This window comes from Lepidochelys kempii, chromosome 6, assembly GCF_965140265.1.
Source record: "Lepidochelys kempii isolate rLepKem1 chromosome 6, rLepKem1.hap2, whole genome shotgun sequence".
Classification (NCBI taxonomy): Eukaryota; Metazoa; Chordata; order Testudines; family Cheloniidae; genus Lepidochelys; species Lepidochelys kempii.
In genome coordinates, this window is record NC_133261.1 from 93,522,390 (window position 1) to 93,538,648 (window position 16,259).

Genomic DNA, 16,259 nt, shown 5'->3' on the forward strand with positions numbered 1-16,259 from the left:
TTGGCTGAGCGGGAAGAGGTCAGAGGTCAGAATTCGCTCTTCTCCTTCCAAGATGGCGGCGACGCGCGCTTATCCCCGGCGAGTGTTCGAGCTCTTCGTATCCCAAGTCCCCTGGACTCTGGCCACGAGTGAGTCCGGGTAGTGGGGCGCCCCCCCTCCCCCGTGCCGAGCTCCCCGGACGGGTCCAGGTCTCCAGTCACCGGGCGGTGTGAGGAGCGGGCCCGATCGGGCCGCGGAGCCCCCTGTCCGCCCCGCAGAGGGGAGCAGGAGCCAGTCCCCGCCCGGCAGCAGCTGGCTCCTGTCCGGGACTCCAGCGGGGCGGACGGCTTCATTGCAGAGCTCCCCCGCCCCGCCATTGTCTGCTCCAGCAGAGAGGCCAAGCTCGTGGGTAGAGCGGGACGTGTATCGCGGGGCAGCTTGCGCTGCCCTTGAGGGGCGTGTGTGTGAAGGAGGGATGGGCACGTCTCACGGTAGGGCCTTAGGCACAGGCCCATTGTTTACAAAAAAATCTTATCGGGGTTGTTGGATGTCGTGGACTTCGTTGTGACTGTACGTTTTTCTCCCACAGGGGAACTCAGAAACTATTTTGCTCAGTTTGGGACTGTAAGAAAATGCATGTTGCCATTTGTGAGTATCTGCCTTTCTTTAGCTAATTGCCCCTTTATCCAAAGCAAATTAACACTGCTATTCATGTTATTTATCATATAATCAACAGGAGCTGGAAAGTACCTATTAGTTCATATTGTCCAACTTTCCCCACTAACTTGGGGTTGTTCCCTATGAACAAATGCTTAGTTAGTTTAGTCCCCAGTGAAACTTCCACTATTCCTCTTGAGATTTTTTTCCATGGCTTTGTTGATATCACTGTTAAGAAGCCTTTTCTTGTATTCTGATCAAATTTTCCTTAATTCCATCTCATTATATTTCCTTGGGCCACCCTAAATAACTCATATACCTTTTGGTGGTTCCTGCTTTCAGATTGTTATAAACAGTTATAGCTAATATTTGGACAACACTTCAGAATGTTAGAAGTGGGAGTCTGGACTTTTGGTTACTATTATGTGTGCCTACTGAAGTACTTAGTGAGCTTGGCCACATAACCTTTTGGAGCCTTACTACCCATCTGCAAAGTGGGCATTATAATGTCCTATATTCATTGAACTCCTATGTTGCAAGATGTTATACAAATGCAAAGTTATTAGGTGCCTTAGTTGGTGTTGCTTAACTGGACATACGGTATTTGACTTTTTGTGTTAAATAAGCTGAAAAGTGATTTTTTGCTGCTTCACAATAGCCCCTTGGTAGGCAATGAAGGAGCCAAATGGGGTGGCTGTAAAAAAAAAAAGAAAGTCCTTTATTCCACTTTAACTGGGAAGATGGTTGTGGATGCTTCAGAAATATGGGAAGACACCCATTTTTAGGAAAAATGGCAGCTGGCTGATCATAGAATCATAGAATATCAGGGTTGGAAGGGATCCCAGAAGGTCATCTAGTCCAACCCCCTGCTCGAAGCAGGACCAATTCCCAGTTAAATCATCCCAGCCAGGGCTTTGTCAAACCTGACCTTAAAAACCTCTAAGGAAGGAGATTCTACCACCTCCCTAGGTAATGCATTCCAGTGTTTCACCACCCTCTTAGTGAAAAAGTTTTTCCTAATATCCAATCTAAACCTCCCCCACTGCAACTTGGTAGTTCATGGTGCATGGTAGTTCATATAAACAATGCTTCTGCTTCCTCACTTCTGTCAATTGTCTTATGTCAAAATATTCTGACCAAATGGTGGTGAATAAATTCCATTCTGAAGATATAGCAGATGCATCTTTGCCATTCCTCTAATTCTCCAGGAGTTTAAAATATTTCTCTAAAGCTGTCTTAACTGGTAGGACACTGATTTCCAGTCCAGTTGTTCAAAAATGAATATTTTGACATGATAAAAGTATCTTTTCCCCTCACTGATAACCCCAATGTTAGTAAGCTACAGCTGGAAAACAAAACAAGCAATCCCCCTAAATTTCTAGTTGTGAACTGATCATTTTACCTAAGACTAGATTCAATAAGAAGTGGAGACCACTTGGGATGTGGGTGAAATTATTTGGGAATGCAGGGAATCATCTTATTTCTGAAAATAAAATTGATGTCTTTATCACCACTCTTTACGGGACACTACAAATGTCACACTGTGACAAGGCTGATTCAGCATAAGTTGGAAGTAGTGCTGCTGGTCATGATTGAAATCAGTGGCAGAACTAGCTGTAGCTCAGGCCTGAGGTACTTTAGCAGATTTGGCTATTGTAGCTAGCTTTCCTCTTCGTGGATAGCAATGCATTCTTAAAAGTGGAAAGCCCATTAAAAGGAATTTAGGAAGTCATGGATTTTTTTTCCTATGCATCTTGCTTGTCTTACTATTGCAATCAGCTTTTCTAGTATCTTAGACTACTGCTATAATCTTGTTCCCTCATTTTCCAAGGCTCAGGCTTGTGATTTAGATCAACCCCCATTTAAATGCTGCCACTTGTGGTAGACAATAGGTAATGCCTTCAGTCTTGAACAAATAACCATACTGTGCTATCCAGCCTTTCAAACTGATGTTAAAAAGACAATGTTGGCTGCGGACTCAAGCTGTGGGAGGGGAGGGGAGCAGCGTCCAGTTAAATTCAAGTTCACAAGGCAGTTGGGCTCAAGTGTTCTGGAAAGGGTATGATGGGCTCCTGAAAGAAAGTATTTAATTTTCTCTAGTGAACTAAGGATCTTTATCATGAAAAACTTTGTAAGAGGGTGCTGTAACAATGTCAGTGTAGTACTTTGTCAGTCTATTGAGCTACATTTTATTTTGTATTTGGTGGCTAGGATAAAGAAACAGGATTTCATAAAGGCTTTTGCTGGGTTGGATTCTCTTCAGAAGAAGGCCTTCACAATGCATTACAGAAGGAATCCCACATCCTAGAAGGAGTCAAGGTAACAGCTTGTTTTAAATGAACGCTTTATTTTATAAAAGAAACTGAACTCTTTTACCTCCTTTTGAGTAGGCCAGGGGTGCTGAGGAGCATTCTGTGTGCCTCTCCCAACACAAGTTGGATGAACCATCTGAACACTACAATAGAAGTAATGTAAAATTGACAGCTGTAACACTCCCCAACCTATAATTGAGAACTTTCTCTGAAGTTATCCCAAACCTCTTTTCCAGATAGTGTGACTAAGTAGACTCTGCAGTGTCTCTTGAAAGTCAAATTTCCCTCATATTGGACTAAAAGGAAGAAAACAAATACAAGAGTAGAGGGCTGTCCAAGACAGCCTTGAATTCAACCCACAGCTATATAAACTTAAGGACAGTCTATATCAGTGGCCCCAGACTTTTGAGGGTTGCGGCCCCCTTACTCTGTCTGTGCCTGGTTGGGAACCGGGCTGCACCTCAGTGGAGGTGGGGGAAGAGGGGCGGAGACTGGGGCCATAGGTGGGGGTGGATCTGGGAGGAGTTGAGCTACAGCCAGGCTGCAGTGGGAGCTGGCAGCTGGGCCTGTGGCCAGGCGTGGCTCTGCTCCTGGCTTCACTCCAGCCTCAGGCCTGGGCTGGGAACAGGGCTGGGCTGGGGTCAGGCATTCGGCTGGGAGCCCTGTCTCTGTCTAATGTTCCTCAGTTTGGGGACCTTTGGTCTGTATGAACATATCACTTGGAGTCAAGTAATGAGGTAAATAGGAACAGAAGTGAATATATGCAAGAGCTGAACTGTAAAGGAATTTAAACTTACAACCAACACCTTAAATTGCAGTGGAGATAACATGGGAGTCAGTGTAGGCTGTAGAGCACAGGTGTCATTCATATAACCACAACTAAAAAGGCAGCTGCATTCTGCATTTCCAAGCTATTACACACTGTAATTAAACACCTGCAGCTGCCCTATGCCAGCTGACTTTGGGCATGCAGGGGTTGGGCTACATAACTGTTTAACAGCTGTGTAGATGTTTGGATTGGAGTTCAGGCTCTGGGATAGTTTTCCCTGGCAGGGTCCTAGAACCCAAGCTCCGGTACAAGCGTTTGCAGTTAAACAGCTGTGTAGCCAGACCCCAGGTCAGTTGGCATAGGCCAGCTGCAGGTGTTTAATTGCAGTGTAGACATAACTGAAGTAGTCTCATGTAAAGTATATTGCATGCATTCATACTGAAGGTCAAAGATCTAGATGACACTCCACATCAATCAAGGATTTTCTGGCCAAGTACAGAAGGGCTAGAAGGTGGTGGTTTGGGCCACTAAGGCTAGCTGGAAATCCAGCACCACATGAGGATTCAGAAGAAACCTTAGGTTTTGTATCAAAGGGTAGACATACTCCCTTACCTGAATTGTTCATTTCTTGTGCAATTCAGTATATCACCTCTTATGTCCACATTGAATGTATTGGCTCAGTGCCCCAAAACTTGTGTGGATAAATGCTAGAGTCAGACAACTGAGTTGTCCAGGTTTGATGCAACAACTTGAGAGCAAAGTGTCAGAAAAGTGATGGCAGTAGAGCCCAACCACTTGCTGTCTCCTCTAGTGGCCTCAGTCACAGGACTAACAAGACACTGGCCCCTTCAGTCAGTAATTGCCCCAAACTACTCCATCCTTTCATGGGGACTCATTTCATTACAGAAATGGACCTTCTGTCAGTATTGTCTGGACTCTTTCCCTAATATGACCATGGATGGTTGGGTAATTTATTTTTTAAAAAATCCCAATGAGAGGTGTTGTGTTTAAAGATGAGATCTTAAATGCATAGCTTGGAAAGTCTAAAACCCCCCACCAAGCTTCAGCTGATCCTGACTGCTTTCACCTGTAATAACTACCCTTACTAAAATAATAGAACTAATAAAATATCTAGAGGCTAGAACAATAAGCAGCCTAGATCTAAGGAACCAGTCAATGCAAATTATTTTAGTCTGAACTTTTTACCTGTTTTTACAACTGATTAAAAGATAGGAGTTCTTATAAATTAAATATGCATTTGACAGTATTTTCATTGTTTCCCACAGTTGGTTTCAGTAACAGAGTTAAAAACATTAACCTGTACTACCTCGTTTTAACTCACTGAATTTCAAGTTGGTTTCCCTTTAGTGACAATTTTAGTTGACAAACATGATTTTTAGAATATTGCAAAAAATTAAGGATAAAGGGAAGTGGCAGAAGAATGTAGACTTGGAGGAGTAATTACACGTAGTTGTGGGGAGAGGACGTCAGGGATTTACTGGGTTCAAATCTTTGCAGAACAAGACGACTCTAGACAACAGGATAATAAACTTGGTAAAAGGGAGTTTGCTTTTCCCTTCACTGATATTGCTAAGTAGTTCAAAAGGTTAATCTGTCGGAAATGCTGAGTTGTCTCATGTAAAAGCTAGTTATGAAGAGATGTCAAGCTTTTTCCTCCCTGTAGAAGCAATTTATCCCATTTAATCCTAGACAGTTACTTTCCACTAGTTTTATGTGTAGTTCTGGGGAAGCTATTAAGATTTTTCTCCTGCAGGGCAGCAGCTATTTTTAACTTTCTTGTTGGGAGTCTAGTATCTATACTTATGGCTCCTGAAAGTACAAGTGTGGTGGAATAAAAAAATACCTTTTGAGAGCATCTGTCCCAGAGTGAGATCAGTGTGGGGAGATCAGTGTGGATGGAGGATATTAAGTCAGTTGTCTCCTGTTGAAGTTGAACAGAAGTTTCAATTTTGGTTTAAATAGCTGCTTTCATTATTTCAGCTCCAGGTTCGACGGCAGAAACCCAGAAGTATTCGAAGTCAATATGCAAATGAAGGAGTAGCTGACATGAGTTAGCAGCAGCAGGAGACTTTATTTCACTAACATGTAAAGAAAGTCTAAAATAAACATTACTGAGGGCAGTGTGAGTGTCTTTGACTTTAAAACAGAATCCAGCTGTTTCCCTCTGCTGCGGCTGTATTGTTTATATTTGAGCTGAGAGGGGATCAGTAAATCGTAAGAACTCTATCCTACAAGCTCCCCCAAATTCCATTTATTACAGCATAAGCAGGGGGTTAGCTATATACACAAGGAGAACTATCATATTAAGTAAAAGCCTTGCTAGTTTAAAAACAAAAAACTAAAGCTCCAGGCAAGGGTATCTTACCCTGAGATGTTGGGACAGAGTTCTTGTGAGTGCTGATAGGGCACAGGGGAATAGCATAGCTAAAGCCCTGCATAAAGATAATATGCCCCGAATGGTCCAAAACAATCTTCCCCCTCCCCTGTTCTCCATGGGTGGTTGTCCTGGCTAGAACTTAGAAGAACCATTATGCACATCTGTTTACACTGCACAGAACTGCTAAATTGCTTCATATATGACCATCCACTGTACACTCCTGCTGATAGATTAAAAATGTTATGAGCATGGAGTCCCAGTTTATAGTCCATTCTTGGTACTGAATTAGGCCTGTCCATTCACTCCTTCCTCCTTTTCTTGCCCTCATGCTCATGTTCTTTAGGGCGGCTACTATCCGAGGGCCTCTTAGAACCACCGTGCTGTTTGGCTTCCTCCAAGAACTTGTCCAGACCAAAGGGATCTTCCTCAAACTGAACGGGTCCCTCTCTGCCCCTCTGTCTTCGGTCTGAGCCAGAAAATTCCTTATCAGGAACAAACCTGCAGCAGAAGAAAGATGATGTTCAGTCCAGATTGTTCTAAATGGCATAGGAAGAGATTGAGTTTCTCCTGTTTTCTTACCTGTTAGTCTTTATTCGAGCCTCTAAGTCATCACCATACATGTCTTTGTCCACATTTTTACTAGGTCTGTAGATGTTCTGGGCCATGTCTTTACCGCTTCTCCAAGGCTGGTCGTAGACATTGTAAATTTCATCCTCTCCTCCAGCAAAGCCACTATCCATACCCTGAAAAGGAGAAGAGAATGGATAATGCATGAGGTACTAATCCAAGTAGGACACGTGAGTTGTCAAAAGCTCAGTGAGGAAACATTAAGCTGATGAATTACAGGGAGGTACAATATATAATGTCTAGTGATCATGAACTCTCAGTGCTACGAACATCTGTTGTGCAAAGGACATTTCTATCCTCAAGAAACAGGAAAGAGCACCTGCATTTTAATATACAGGGATTATTTCAACCTGCCCTGCAGAGAAGCTGTTTAACATACCACACCAGTTTTAAACTGGGACTAAAGCAAGTGAAAATGCTTTTAATGTTGTAATAAAAGTAATAGCAAGCTTAAAAAAATAAAATACCCAGGGAGTCCTAGAACTGAAGTAAAGAGGAAAAGCCTGCTTTTTCAGCTTTTTGCATGTTCCTTTTCCTACAGAGTCAATTTTTCTTCTTCCTATGGGTCTTTCACAAGAAGTGAGAATAGAAAAAATGATTGTAAAGTCACTTGGCAGGAGGACAAAGGGGCACATGGAATTCTTTCAATTAACTAGACTTCACTGATAGTGTTGATTTCAAAGTCCAGTTGGGACGCGGTTAAATAAAACTCACTGCAAGTAACAATCATTTGAGAAGTATTTTCAATATGAGCAGTAAAACATGGAGTTGCAGTCTGCCAATTTCAAGTTACTATCAACTTCCTGTTCTGAATCTGTCTTTACCATATGCCTCCTTGTCTCAGTAGCACATTTCCCTTATTTCTTTATGCATTCAGTGAAAATGAAGTTCCTTCATTCCCCTGACAGAGGGCCATCATCCATTTAAGTATTTAGAGAGTATCCAATCACTTTAATATCTCAGCACTAAATGAAAGGGAATCAGAACAGCTGGCTGAAGTGGCTCCTGCTCTGTCTTGCAACATGTCTCTGTCTGCCTTCAGAGCTTTCCTCTGTACATCCAGCAGAAAGGGGTCACTAATTATCTACACTGGACTGTCCCTACAAAGGGATGAGTTGGCCCAGCATTCACCTTTTAGAAATCAAACACGCGTGTGAAGGGGTCTCATTTCTTTACCTTGCTCTGGTTGAAAAGCCTCTGGTCATACTGGACCTCATTGGATGTACGAGGGTTGGGAACACCCAGGGCAATAACTTCGCTGATATCTCTGTTCTCATTTCTCTGCAGCTTTGACCTGAGTTAAAAATGTAACAAATTTAACACTGTTCATTTGGAAGATAATCAAAATTATTAAAGTTAAGATTACAAACCATGACCTGCTGCTGGAGCAATGACTAAGACAGTGTCCATCAGAAGCTGGATTTTAACCCCAAAACTTCCCTTTTTAGGCTGAAGATTAACTTGTGGTCTCTTGGCACAGGAGACATTTTGGGGAAGTCATGTTTTAGTTGGGGGAAGGCCTTTGAGTTTGCTTTTCCACTGTTTAACATCACATCAAACTGGTTGGGGTTTAGAAACCTCTGTACTGGTTCTGATTGAAAACAGATATAGAAGACAATCTTGGGTGGTTAATTTCAGAGCTAATCACTACAAAAATTTCAAAGTGCAAGCTCTGTGAAGTCTTTGAGAGTTTAAAAGTTGGTCTGGGCAAACACACAGGCTTAGCCTGAAGAGAGTTTAAACTTATTAAATTCAAGCAAAATGGTTCAGTTAACTGGAACCACATACCAGGAGTGAAATTCTGGCCCTACTGAAGTCAACAGCAAGTTTCCAATTGACCTTGGGTCAGAATTTCATCCCAACTGACACTTTACATGATTCCCAGGCTCTATATCACTAAAACTTTGCTTCACAACTAAATTCCTCAGCATGCATGCAGAATTTATAAATGCCTTCAGAAAAATGGTTCTGGGTCAGGGTATATACATAAGTTTGAGAGCTCTCTGAGTTAAATAGCTTCTGATCAAGAAAACTAGATTCCAGAGGTTAAGTGCCATACTAACTACTACAAATCTTTCACTACTCACAAGTATGTCTACACTACAACTGAAAGCCCACAGCTGGTCCATCCCAGCTGACTCAGGCTCCCAGGGCTGCAGCCTGAGCACTTGGATCCTCCCACATCTCAGGGTCCTAGAGCCCGGGCACCAGCTCAAGACTAGATGTCAACACTGCAATTAAATAGCCCCTGAGCCCAAATCAGCTGGTACGGGCCAAATGCGGGTTTTTAGTGTTAGTTTCCAGGATGTGCACGTTGATCTTAAGGAACTGAGTTTCTATGAAATTACAAGCTTTGCAGACATTTTGTGGGACTTAACTTGTGTTATCTAAACATCTACTCCAGGAACTTACACACACTACTGGCAATACTGATAAAGCTTTTAAAATCCTGTAACAAAGTGAGGGAAGAATCCCAGTGAAGACCTCACACAAATACAGGTCACCCAAACTTGTCTCATGGGTAGAAACTTCTTTACTGTTATTTCCACTGCCTAGGAAGGGAGTTGCATGAATACAGCAATTAGATAAGCTGCTCTTCGTGACTCACCTTTTGTCAGGGGCTGCTCTGGAAAGATTCCTGTCATGCTGTCTCTCTTTGCGCCGGTCATGTCTGATTTCGTCCCTCTCTCTAGCTTCTCCATCCTCTGTACAGACACATTTAAGATTGTTGATAACAAGACAGCTACTTGTTATTTGATAGAGTTAAACCAGTGATCACTGAAGTAACTGAAGTCAGTGTTGAGTTACAGAAAATGAAGGGCTCTACAACTTTTTAAATCAGATGTTTAACAGAAAGTGAAAAAGCAGATTTAAAAAGATCCCTTTCTAATGACACTGAAAACATTTCTCTAACACCTGGGCTTGATAAGATAGAGGATGCAGTCTGTCTGAACCACGTTTTCTTGGCTTTCAGGGATTCTTTTCTCTCTGCAATGCCTGGGGATTAACACTTGGCAAATCCCATGGAAGTTAAAGGGTCCCCAATGTGCTACAGAAGAGTTATGCTTTGAAGTGTTACTAAAATTAGGTTTTAGAATCAAAGAACAAATCCTGTTATGCATGCACTTCCAGCTGTAGGGAAGAGTATCCAACAACTGAGTGGATTTATCACCAGACAGTATGTCTGCTCTTTGTAGCTGGTACCTGGATCTTTGACATAACATTTCAATCTAGAGCATACAGCTGTTCCAGTACTTGGGATTCAGTTTAGTAACTAAAAGGTCTAGTGTGCAGTGTGAACTAAAGCCTGCAGAGTTTTGTTTAAAATAAGCCCAGTTACAGGACTGCAAAAAAACCCAAAAACCTGTCTGACATCCTCTAAGACTTAAAAAAGCTCATTTATGATTTACTGTCTTGTCCTGGGTTGGCATAAATATGTAACTCAGTTATAGTCCTGTGAAAAGACTCAGAATGGAAATCTTGGCACACTCTTGACAATAGAAGTGAATTAGTTTGTTTTTTCCACCGCCCCAATCTCTCACTGCCCCATCCCCTCCTTTAAGTCAAGGGTTCCCTCTACAAACCCATAAAAGCTGCTCCTTGTTGTGGTCAGAGTGCATCTCTACCTTTCTGAAGAACCTTCTCTGCAACATTCACTGACATGGGAGCTTGGGGCTCAAAATCAAACTGCACTCCCACTAACTAGCTGAGTTGACTCAAGGTCACTCAAGACACGAGAAACATTTAGTGTGCTTAGCAATTACAGTTTGGGTTTAGTTAACATAGGCTCTCATTCTTTCAACTAGTTTAAAGGGTTCGAACTAACATGAAAGCAACTTTAATATTCTGACAAGATTTCTTGCGGGGAAGGAGAGGAGGGATGTACCTTTCTCAGCATGGGTTTTGATCCCAGCTCGCCTCTCTCGGGCTTTCTGGGCCATTTCTCTGAGCTTTTCCTCATGCTTTTCCTTTTCTTTCTGTGCCATCTTTCTCTCCACCTGGGCACGCATCTCCACAGCCTCACGAGCCTGCATGAGATTAAAAACACTTGTTAATACACTGGTGGGACACGGGATGCAATGAGAGCAACAGCTACGAAGCTGCCCACTAAACAGCCTTTTTTTCCAATACGAATCAGATTGTAAACATGAAACAAAACCAGGTAGCCATATAGCCTAGCATCTAAGACTAACAAAAGAGCCACAAGCTCCCTGGAGACCAGTCCATGCTGACCTGTTGATTCAAATATCTTGATGATACAACTTATATGTCTCATGTCAGCCCAAGAGGAAGATGGAGTAGAAAGCTACAACTTCACTCAGTTGATTTTTCCCAAGGAAATAAAAATACACAGAAGAAAATAATTAAACCAACCATAACAACACTGAGATTAAACAACAGCCTGACCTTTCTGTCAGCAATGTAGAGAGCCTCAGCCAGCTTGGCAAAGTTTTCATTAATATGAACAGTCTGCAGTCCTCTGCCATCTGCAGCCAGACGCTTGTCTAATGGAATGGTGTAACCCTCGAGTGAAAACAGACAGACACTTCATCACCAGAAAGAAACGTGGAATACTGAACAAGGAAATCAAAATCTTTACCCGTTGTTAATATGCTTCAGTGGACTTGCATTTCATGCATTTGCACAATTATGCTGGAGAATACAAGCCTCGTCTCCAGTCTCCTTTTTTCCACAAGGATCATCTATTTTTTCAACTAGCATCTTTACTGGGATGAGAGTGATCATCCGCAATTGATACATTTCAGCTCTTGACTTTGTGTTAAAAACTTGGGACACACTGTTTCTGGTGGTAGCCAGTTTTAAAATCTGTGTTTAAAAGCTGATTTCTCGGAATTGTTTTTAATACATATAAAACATTAGTCACCAGGACTCTGTGTCCCCAGGAGACAAGGCTCCCAGTGAGGCTGGGAGATAGATAGGGTCTGCCTCCACCTCAAAAATGCAAGTCTATGAATATTGCAGGTATTTTGGGAGATATTTAAGACAGGCTTCTATGAAATTTTTGCTTAACTGGGGTTTAAGCAGTTTTAACCTAAAACTGGAGCCTCTAAATCACTGTCAAGCACAGTTAAACAGTTGCATTTGGGTAGGAAAAAGTATCACGGCATGTTGCTTTTCCTGCCTCCTTCATTTGGAATTTCTGCACAGCAGCAACTTTGAGAGAATGGTCAGAATTGTCACTGAAATTTTATTAGTATCTCCTGCAAACACTGATCTCCTGACAGAAGTAGTGGGACCCTCTATAGTTCCTGCTGAGTGGTACAACACATACATCCCCTGCCGGGGAATAATTTAGTCAAATTGGAGATGGAAAATTCACTAGTTTTGGAAGGCATAATTGAGAACTATCTGGAGAGTCTGAGTGAGTGTAAAGAAATACACTCTGTCCTCTGATGCCAGTTTCCCCTTTTATCAGTTTAATTGACTTTCACAGAGAACCCAGAGGTTTGGTTTCAAATTCCATACTGCAATATTATGGGGATTTTATTAAATACCATTTCTTCTCTCAACACATATAATCTCTTCTATGAAGTAATACATTCCCCATCAACTCTGTGCTCCTGTCATCTTGACACTCCTAATAAATAGGAAAGAGAAAAACCGAACTCTACAACTGTTCTCCATTCTGAAAGCAGCCAGTTTACAGAGCTCTAGAGGTTTAAAGTCAGTATTATTCAGGCTCCAGATCATTCACAGAAGTCTCCCAGCAGGATGCAATATTAAAGGCTGAGTTTATGACAACTTAATTACCTTTGCATTTTTCCAGTTTGAAATGCATGGAGGAATTTTCCACTCTTGTTGCTCTTTCACAGTCATCTGAATTGAGAGAATGGACAAGGGATGGGGGTTGGGGGGATAAGAGAAAAGACTTTTTTTAGATTTATACCAGTAAGGAAAATTCTCCACTTCTCTCTCAAAAAGACAGCTAGGGAAGTATTGGGACAATTCAGAAAGCAAAGGTCCTTTGTAAACAAATAGCAAGATGCCAAGTCACTGTTCCATGATGAGCTATAGCCAACATCCTGGAATCCATGATTGGACAAGAGTGTCCCTTGGGAAGGAACAGAGAAGTCACTGAGCCCTACAAAAGATGGCAACCATCAACACAACACCCAAAGTTGTATCCTGCTCTCTTCCTCTCTGGACTGGCCATCTAAAGGAAGGGTGGTAAAAGACTACACCAGTTGAGCCAACCATGCTACAACTAAGAGAGAAGAGACCAACCCTCTTCCTCACATGCGAATGTGCTCAAATTACATGTCATCATCGTCAAAGACACCAGTTAATATCAGTTTAGATCCAAACTAAGACCAAATCATGTGAGCTAAAGGTTTTTGGAAGGTGTGAAAATCCTTCTCTAAAGCAATTTGAGGATGCTCAAATCGTTCCAATGCTCACTAGTTTGCGTGTGGATGTATGCGTGTCTCTCTTTATGAATTACAAACTGTTCTGCAAAGTGGACGCTAAACCTCTAAGTGAGTTACTGAAACAGTAAAAGATATCTGGGTTAAACCAGTATTGTTCTAAAGCTCTTATAAGTCTGGGATTTTATAAATCATTCTGTGCCTGTGCCAGACTGCCAGAAAGATGCAGGCATTGTGTTAAAGTGGGGAGGGGAATATATTAAACAAACCAAGCTTCAGAAAAATTTTCAAACAGTGATGGTTAATGGGAGAAAAAGCCAAAAAGGATGCTATGGGAAATTATTTTAAGAGCTATATTTCCCTAAAACCGAGACAGGCAATAGCCTTTGCCTCTTAGCAGACACTGAATTAAACTGTTCAAGTCAAAATGCATGATACCTTGCAAAGGGGGAACTCCGGGTGACCTGGCTGGAGGGCTGAGTCAAGATTTTTTATTTATTTTTTTGGGGGGGGGGGGGGGGGGAGAATAGCTTAGTGGTTTGTGCATTGGCCTGCTAAAGCCAGGGTTGTGAGTTCAATCCTTGAGGGGGCCATTTAGGGATCTGGGGCAAAAACTGGGGATTGGTCCTGCTTTGAGCAGGGGGTTGGACTATATAACCTCCTGAGGTCCCTTCCAACCGTGATATTCTATGATAAGGAATGTCTCCCCTTAACCTTCCTGTAAAAATTTAAGACGACTGTTTTCCATAACTTGCTCATAATTAAATTACTAAATGTAGTAATTGACTAGCCAGATAAATTGAACCATTAACTTGTACCCTCAATTTGACCATTGTATTATACCTTTATATAAACTATAAGTTAGCTGGTGACATTTCATTTGAACTTATTTGTTACTGCTTGCTTAATCTTTTAATAAATTTATAAGAGATGAATTGAACTGGTTTATTTCTCAAAACTTCAGCGTAGATTAAGTAACCTGCATATGAAAAAGGTAATATCATTAATCATTCCTGAGCCCATATTTATTTTAATTACTTAAAATAATGCCCTGTTATTCCTACACACTGCAAGAAACAAACACAGGCTGGTCAAAGAGGAGTATGGATATGCTAAATCTAGAGCCTCACCCAACCCTCCAAGCTGCAGAGAGTCACAGCAATGTGAGCCTTTGTAAAACAAGTGGGGAATTTAAATCAACCTCTGTGAAGGTATATAGGAAAATACACCTTCAACACTGCCCAGACACAGAATTTTACATTTCACACTAAATTACTCACCTAGCAACACACCTTAAGGCAGAGGAAAGGAGAAAAAGCACCAAAGGTAGCAGTTAGATATCAACAGAGTGGGGTTTGAGAACACATGCTAGAAGCCAGACCAGAAAATAGCAGCTACATTCAATACCTTTCTGCTGGGGGAGTGCATTACAGGAGCAGGAGGAGAAGGTGGCCCACGAGGAATTTTCTTGTTAATCCTGAAGGATAAAGGATAATGTGATCAGTAGGCAGTCAGGAAATGTGCTTATCAAAATCCTCTACTTGCTATGAAAAATTCCAGGTACTCACTTGAATCTTGGAGGTTCCATGGGGTCCTTCTGCATCTCCACCATTCGAATAACCCTCTGTTTTGCTCCAGAGTTGAAGGCCACACCCTGCTGAGATGGTGTGTATCTGAAGAAAGCAGTTGAGATACATTCAGTTCTCTATACACTGCCAGCCTCATCCTTCCTCATTTAACTGCTCTGCATTTCAGTTTTGTTCACACCAATTTTTTAAAATGCTCTTCAACACCAGAATGCACAGATGTAACTAGATATTCATTTAGCATTTGAACTGCCCCTTTTCAGGCTATAGTGGTATAGTGTCCTGTTTCTGCAACAGGACAGAGTGTAACATTTAAGTTACAAACTAGAAGGATGAGAAGAGTCTTATCTAGTCAGATGCCATAGTACATGCTCATAGACATTGTTGGACTACTCACTGGCTATGACCCAAAAAAGTCCTTAATATACTTGCAGAAGTATGCTCTGAAGTGACCCAAACCCTGGTTTGGAAGTTTCTTGTGGCTGCAGCTGAGATTCCTTCTAAATAAAGACTATTCTTCTAGTTCAGAATTGCTTTAGAGTTGGTCACACTATGTAAAGAGAGAGCCTGGTTATAAAGACCTTATTTTGAATGGAAACACACACATCATGGTCAGTTTCCCTAGCACACTGTGCCCTCTGTAATGCGACTAATATTACATTCCATTAAAAAGCAATAACCTCTTAAAATGTTTTAACTTCTGGTGTGAAGACAATTAACATGGTTCAAAATAACTCGTCATTAATAACGAAGTCTACATTTCTTGAATTAGTTTCATACTGCAGCCTCCTGCAAAGGAGTAAGCTTAAAAAAAAGAGGAGCCTCCTCCTAAAAATCAAGGCATGCTCTCACTAATCAATTCTACACAAAAGGGTTATATACTCTAACTCAGTCCATACCGGATGTACTGAGCTGGAGCTAGTTTGTCGGCTGCTCGGACTGGCATGGCTGCTGCAACTTTCTGGGAGACCGATTTCTCCAGGGCTGCTCTTGTTTTTTCAGTTAGCTGTAATCAGGAAAATAATGTTGAGTGCCATAACAAAGATGCAAAAAATAGAATGCAGCTCTAATAGCTATATGCATCAATGCATACAGTACCTCTTTCACTGCTTCCTCATCAGGTCTTTGCAGGTCGGGGTCATCCACATTCATAACCTCTTTAGGTACCAGATCTGTATATTTGCTGTAAATTACCTGAAACACATTATAATTGATCAGTGCTGTGAAACAGGAATAGATAGAAATGCACCATTCCTCAAGGAGATATTTCAGAAGATAGATTATCCTTTGATAGTATTTAGCATTTATATAGCAATCATTCAGCTTCCAGGTGCACCATAGTAATCAGGATTTCTCAAAAAACAAATAAAATAGGGAAGTAGTATCACCCCCATTTTACAGATGGAAAAACTTGAGGCAAAGAAGTGACTTGCCCTAAGTCACATAGCAAACTGCCATTAGAGCTGGGATTAGAATTAATGAATTCATGGCTCCCAGTCCCATGCTCTGACCATCAGTTTCCTTTTTTTTCGGATCCCTCAGCAA

General features: G+C 41.7%; 2 protein-coding genes across 2 annotated transcripts in view; one reads left to right on the plus strand and one right to left on the minus strand.

The window, feature by feature from the left end:
• Window positions 1-12: 12 nt before the first annotated feature.
• On the plus strand, window positions 13-13,639 carry SLIRP (SRA stem-loop interacting RNA binding protein). The gene is made up of 4 exons (XM_073349307.1): window positions 13-128; window positions 569-627; window positions 2,848-2,955; window positions 5,719-13,639. The coding sequence occupies exons 1-4, from the start codon at window positions 53-55 to the stop codon at window positions 5,791-5,793; spliced, it is 318 nt and encodes a 105-aa protein (XP_073205408.1). The 5' UTR covers window positions 13-52; the 3' UTR covers window positions 5,794-13,639.
• Window positions 6,327-16,259, minus strand: part of SNW1 (SNW domain containing 1) — a 22,144-nt gene continuing 12,211 nt past the window's right edge. Inside the window, exons 4-14 of the mRNA XM_073349305.1 lie at window positions 15,813-15,908; window positions 15,614-15,720; window positions 14,697-14,801; window positions 14,536-14,605; window positions 12,515-12,580; window positions 11,150-11,266; window positions 10,629-10,770; window positions 9,351-9,447; window positions 7,919-8,036; window positions 6,695-6,858; window positions 6,327-6,613 (exon numbers count right to left, since the gene is read on the minus strand). Of these exons, the coding sequence (XP_073205406.1) occupies window positions 6,415-6,613; window positions 6,695-6,858; window positions 7,919-8,036; window positions 9,351-9,447; window positions 10,629-10,770; window positions 11,150-11,266; window positions 12,515-12,580; window positions 14,536-14,605; window positions 14,697-14,801; window positions 15,614-15,720; window positions 15,813-15,908 (1,281 nt within the window). The 3' untranslated portion in view covers window positions 6,327-6,414. The remainder of the gene's footprint in view (window positions 6,614-6,694; window positions 6,859-7,918; window positions 8,037-9,350; window positions 9,448-10,628; window positions 10,771-11,149; window positions 11,267-12,514; window positions 12,581-14,535; window positions 14,606-14,696; window positions 14,802-15,613; window positions 15,721-15,812; window positions 15,909-16,259) is intronic.

Excerpts from the sequence above, each read along its gene's own strand:
- SLIRP (XM_073349307.1), top strand. The coding sequence starts at position 53 with ATGGCGGCGACGCGCGCTTATCCCCGGCGAGTGTTCGAGCTCTTCGTA. Across the intron at positions 129-568 it reads CCCCTGGACTCTGGCCACGA|GGGAACTCAGAAACTATTTT; the intron begins GTGAGTCCGGGT and ends TTTCTCCCACAG. Across the intron at positions 2,956-5,718 it reads ACATCCTAGAAGGAGTCAAG|CTCCAGGTTCGACGGCAGAA; the intron begins GTAACAGCTTGT and ends TCATTATTTCAG.